Here is a 5,602-nt window from a genome sequence, read left to right as displayed (position 1 = left end):
GCATTTAATCTTGTTACTCAAGATGGTTTTGGGTTTATTGATCCATTGGTGCTCAAAATAAGAGATATCATGCATTGGAATTGGCGTGTTGACTTTCGTTTGATTATGAGAGATGCAAACACGGTGGCAGATACTATGGCAAAGATGGTGATGAAGTTACAACTTTCGCATGTGGAGCTTCTTTCACCTTGGGAAGAGTTTAAGAGTAGTCTTAAACGGGACTGCCCCTCTATTTAAGTAGTTCCTTGTTTTGTTTGTTTTGTTTTTCTTTGTTTAATTTATTTCAGTCACAAAAAAAAAAAAAACTCTTCTTCCATGTTTTGGCTTTTTTTATCAAAAAAGTCTAAAAAATCTATTACAAAAAAAGTCAACTCAAATTTATTTTTTATATTTCTAGTTTTAAAATTTAAAAAATTAGTTTCTTAGTGATGCGCAAAAAAGTAAATTAATTAATTATAGTATTATATTATATAATTTATTCTAATAAGTGTTATATTATTTAAAAATTAATTAGATAATATATAAATTATTGTTAAATTTAAATTATTTTATATTAAAAATATTTTTTAGAATATTTATTTGATAATTGGTATATAATTTTATATAATTATTCAACTAAAATATAATATAAATAAAAATATAGTTTATTATTTTAAAAATTTAAATGATTTATATTTTAAAAAAACATAGGCCTTTTATGTTAGAATTATACAAAATTACATCTTCATTTGTTATTTCTATTTATAATTTTTTTACATTTGTTTTAGTTGTCATACTTTGTCTTTTTATATAGTGTTCTTTTTTGTTACAAATAATTCAAAAAAATTAAAAAAATAAATAAAAATGAGAAATACCAAAAATATAAATTAGTTTTATAATTATGATATATTTGAATATATCTAGTAGGAAGATATGCCAAATTTTAACTTACTTGGATTTAGAAAAATAAATGAGAATGAAAAATACCAAAAATATAAATATAAAATTATGAATTATTTTATAATAATAGTATATTTGAATGTAGTTAGTAAGAAAATATGGCAAATTTAAACTTACTTGAAATAGCTTTGCTAATTAGTACCAGAGATTAAGAAATAAAGATTAGTAGAGTGTAGCATGTATAAGTAGACCAAATAATATAGTAGTAAGAGTATTAACATGTATAAGTTATAGAATTTTAATATTTATAACTGAAAATTTTTATAATTATTATTATTATTATGACACTTTTAATGTATATTTATTGTATTTAATTAGTACTTTATGTTTTAATTGAATAATAATAGAAAAAAATTTTTTATTTTTAAAATTTTTGACTTAAGGATAATTGGTTGATTTTCAAGTTTTGCCAAGTAAGCAAAATTGCTGACATGGTATTGTTAGAAGGAGAAAATGACTTAAACATATAGAAGAACTTAGGTATCATATCAATTTGTATATAAGAAGAATAGATATATAGATTGGGTCATTTTAAAATGTCTATGCTACGGCGATTACGATAACTATGATATTTTAAAAAGTGTTGTTAAAATTAAAATAATTTTTTTATTATTTAATAATATTAAATATTGCTAAAAAAATTGCTACTAGAATATAAAAAAATGACTATAAAATTGGCTGAAATATTAGAATTGAAATTAAATATTTAAAACAGTAAAGACTGAATTAAAATTTGACTGAAGCCCTTCCTCACCAAATATATGAGGGATCTATATTTGACGTGAATGCCTGAATGGAGTGAATTTGGAATTACAAATGCACATAAACCCTTGCCATAAGGAAAGAGTGGAGGGCTCTTGTGTTTGTGTTATGGTTGGCAAACAGTCTGAAAAAGCAAACAATGCAACTAACAACACTTTTAGGCTGGAAGATTAGACATCCAGCCCCAGCTTTCAAACGACCCATCCTTACAATTCTTGCATACTTCAGGGACCACTTCCACAATTTAATAAAATTATAATAAATAATTATGAGTAAGAAACAATTAAACTATACCAGCATAGTTTCACTGCTTTTCCTTCCTCTCTTTCTTTCTTTCTTTCTTTCTTTTTCTGAGGATCATCATCCCAACGCTCTTTGCTTTTGGTGTCACACACCCTTATCTGGGTTCAATTTCTTTCCTTTCTCTTCGGTTTATCCCCAAAATGGTTTCATCTGATCGGTTGTTCAATAGGGAAAGAACTCTTCATGAGATCCTTGGAGCTGGTCTTGGTATGATCAGAACAATTTTTTTTTCTTAGTTTTTTTTTTATTTCTTAACTTTATTGTCATTTCTTTGATTCATTATACTCAATTAGTATCTTAATTCAATATCACAATTTGGTCTTGTTTATGTTCATTTAGTACTCTTTGATAGTGGGACTATGGGGGTGTGGTGATATCATTTGCTTTTCCAGTGAGAAAGCCAAAAGGAAAGAAAGTGAATTGACATCATTGACCTTGAATCTATGTTATTGAATCAATGGCATTGCTTTATTTATTGCAGTTGCAGATTTGATACTGTGGAGACAGAAGAATATTACTGTGGGAATATTGTTAGTCACACTAGCTGCTTGGATTGTGTTTGAAAAATCTGGTTATACTCTTTTGTCACTTGTTTCGAATGTTCTTCTTCTCCTCATTGTCATTCTTTTCCTTTGGGCCAAATCAGCAGCAATTCTTAACAGGTACTATTTCTTAGAATATATAGTAACTTAACTTGAATATTCTTTCTTATTATTTTTGTTAGATATAGTTTATTACGTACTCAACGATAGAAGAGAGTGGAGAATGATATCACTAATAATACTGAAAAAGAACTCATAAAAAACAATCAATAGAACAAACTCTCAATGTCTGTAGGAGTTGAACTCTATACTGTGCCACATAGCATCAGTGACTCTTTCTAGTATTCAAATTCTTTTTGTGTGTTGTTTCAAACTTGAATGTGTTGGAATGTTGAAGTATATATAGTATATATAGATCATTGATTTTAATTCAGGTCATTTCTTCTGATCTAGAATTATTAATGTTATCCCTGTCTTTGTAGTATTTTTCACAAGTCTTACAGGAGATCAATGCTAAAGAAAATGTCAAATGGAATAGAGTTTTCACTTTTCATAGATACTATCAATAAATTATCGGACGCCGTAGTTTGATGATATTGAAGAATTCATATTGTCCATTGAAATCAAGTATTATTCTTGATAACCATTAACAATAGTGTTGCCCTGAAGTTTCTTTTCTTTTTTCTAAAAATAAAATTAAGTTCATTATACGAAATGGCACTAGCAAGGTCTAAGTTCTAACTTCTAACCCTAAGAAGAGACTTCTGTAAAAGAATGGTATTCTCCCCTTTAAAACTGTTGCTATGCTATGGATGCTGGATTGTATTGATGGGTGCTGCTACATTAACCTATGGCCATTGCAACTGTGAAATTGAAGCCTAGTTATCAGTGTTGATAATAATGTCTGTTAGGAAAATATTTTTTCAACATCTATAAGGATTTACTCCATGCCAACACATGGTTTACCATATCAATTTTAATATGGTCTCCACTTCAATTGAAGTCTTGTTTCTACCCTTAGATCTTGTTTGTGTCCCATAAACACCAGATGTTCAAATAACACTATTCATCAGTCTGTTGGAGCAAATGATTCTTCTTTTGAATCTATAGTCCTGCTGGACCAAATAAAGTGAATTCAATCAATTCAAATGAGTTGGTTTGATGAAATATGCTAAATTGACAGTCATTTAAAAGTCTAGATTGGTGTTATATGCCCAGTTTCTGCCGGAATTGTTTGTTCCTTGTACCTTCTTTTGATTTTCTTGTTCCATCACCAAAATGTATATAAATAAAAATGTTTAAAGAGATGCTACTTTTCTTTTGGCAGACCTGCTCCACCTCTACCACATTTGCATTTATCAGAAGAAATGGTGAATGAAGTAGCAACTTTCATCCGAATTAGAGTTAATGATGTGTTTTCGGTTTCTCAAGATATTGCTCTGGGAAAGAACTCAAGGCTGTTCCTGAAAGTAGCTTCATGCCTCTGGTTAATTTCTTTTGTTGGTGGCTTGACTGATTTCCTTACCCTGGCATATACAAGTAAGTCCCTCTGAAACATCATTTCATCAAAATTACACTTTAGGAGAAATACTTTCTTGCGTGTTTTAGAAAATTTTACTGCCACTAATTCTTTGACCTTAAGGTTACGGGTTCAAGCCGTGGCAACAGCCACTGATGTACTTATTAGGTTAGGCTACGTACATTATACTCTTTGGGTGTGGCTTTTCTTCGGATCCTACGACTCTGCGTTAATGCAGGATGCTTGTGCATTGGGCTGCCTTTTTTTTATATACAAAAACATTAAAAGGTTAATTGCAATTCACATCCCTAAACTTTGCATCGTCTTCACTTTGGCTCCAAAATTTTAAAAATGCACAAATTAGCCCCTAAACTTTCCTAGTATGCAAATGAACCGCTTGATGTTGAACTTTGACACCTTAAGCTTTGATAAATGTGTGTTATCTAATTTTTGTTAACACTGATGTGAAAAGTAATAATCAAGGTGGTCATTCTGCTATGTTTCAGGTCTCTTTATTGTTCTTACAGTACCAGCACTCTATGAAAGATATGAAGATAAGATAGATAGACATGTCTTGAAGTGCTACAGAAAATTGTGCCAATTGTATGTGAAAATCAATGAGGAATATGTCAGCAGAGTCCAACATTATATTTTAGAGAAGCAAAAGGTGAGCTGAGTTTGTTCCTTCAAAATTCATTGTGATAAAAGAATTTTATTCACCCTTCCAATGTGAGATTTTGATTGTGGGTTCCGAGGATTGTGGTGGTCTTTTTCCCACTTTTTTGTTTATCTTTTTTATTTCTTTTCATTTTTGCATTTTTCATCTTCATTGATGGGAAATTTTTGTTTGGTACATAATGTCGGAACATTTTTGCTAGATTGGTGCATGTAACTCCAAAGAGTATTTTCTCTTCTTATTAGATAAACCAAGAAAAGTGTAGATGTGGTTGCCAGACCAAAATTTGTCACTTGCCATTATTAACATGTAATATAGTTGGAGCCAGAATCACATTCACATGCTCTCTGTCTCTGTCTCTCTTTGTTTTTTGTATTATTACATGTAGAAAATCATGCGCACGTACATGATTAATAAAATAATAATAGCAAATGTAGATGAATTTGTAAATTATTTTGGTATGTGAGAATTGAAAAGTAACTAGTCTTTTTTTTTGTTTTTTTGCAATATCTTCTAGTCCGACAGATAAAAAAACTAATCCGTCGCAAATCAGCTCTATTTAAATAAATTGCTACATGTACAAGACGAAATTTGAATCTCTGACACTTGTTTAAGCAGACTAATAAGTTAATTACTAGACTAATCCAAATTAACTAAAGTAACTAGTTTCTTTTTTGGGTCATAAGTAACTAGTTTTATAACCATGCTCTTTTATTTTGAGTTTGAGCTTTGCCCCTTTATTTGTTCACAAACAAAAAAAAGGAAAAAAATTATAAACAATTAACATTGAAACAACACACAATCATCTATCTATTCTTATTATATAGAAGTTGATATCAATTCTTTGTATATTAAAATTAA

At 29.3% G+C, this 5,602-nt stretch overlaps 1 protein-coding gene across 1 annotated transcript; it reads left to right on the top strand.

Annotated features, from left to right (window-relative positions):
- The first annotated feature begins 2,008 nt into the window (after positions 1–2,008).
- LOC130961985 (reticulon-like protein B12) lies at positions 2,009–5,145 on the top strand. Its single transcript, XM_057888041.1, has 4 exons — positions 2,009–2,211; positions 2,486–2,666; positions 3,874–4,085; positions 4,572–5,145. The coding sequence occupies exons 1-4, from the start codon at positions 2,145–2,147 to the stop codon at positions 4,739–4,741; spliced, it is 630 nt and encodes a 209-aa protein (XP_057744024.1). The 5' UTR covers positions 2,009–2,144; the 3' UTR covers positions 4,742–5,145.
- The last annotated feature ends 457 nt before the right edge of the window (positions 5,146–5,602 follow it).

This window comes from Arachis stenosperma, chromosome 2 (assembly GCF_014773155.1).
Source record: "Arachis stenosperma cultivar V10309 chromosome 2, arast.V10309.gnm1.PFL2, whole genome shotgun sequence".
Lineage (NCBI taxonomy): Eukaryota > Viridiplantae > Streptophyta > Magnoliopsida > Fabales > Fabaceae > Arachis > Arachis stenosperma.
The sequence above is the reverse complement of the archived record's forward strand: the minus strand, read 5'-3'. Positions and strand labels throughout refer to the sequence as shown.

Coding starts and splice junctions, on each gene's coding strand:
- LOC130961985 (XM_057888041.1), top strand. CDS start 2,145: ATGGTTTCATCTGATCGGTTGTTCAATAGGGAAAGAACTCTTCATGAG. Junction 2,212..2,485: donor GATCCTTGGAGCTGGTCTTG/GTATGATCAGAA, acceptor TATTTATTGCAG/TTGCAGATTTGATACTGTGG. Junction 2,667..3,873: donor TCAGCAGCAATTCTTAACAG/GTACTATTTCTT, acceptor TTCTTTTGGCAG/ACCTGCTCCACCTCTACCAC.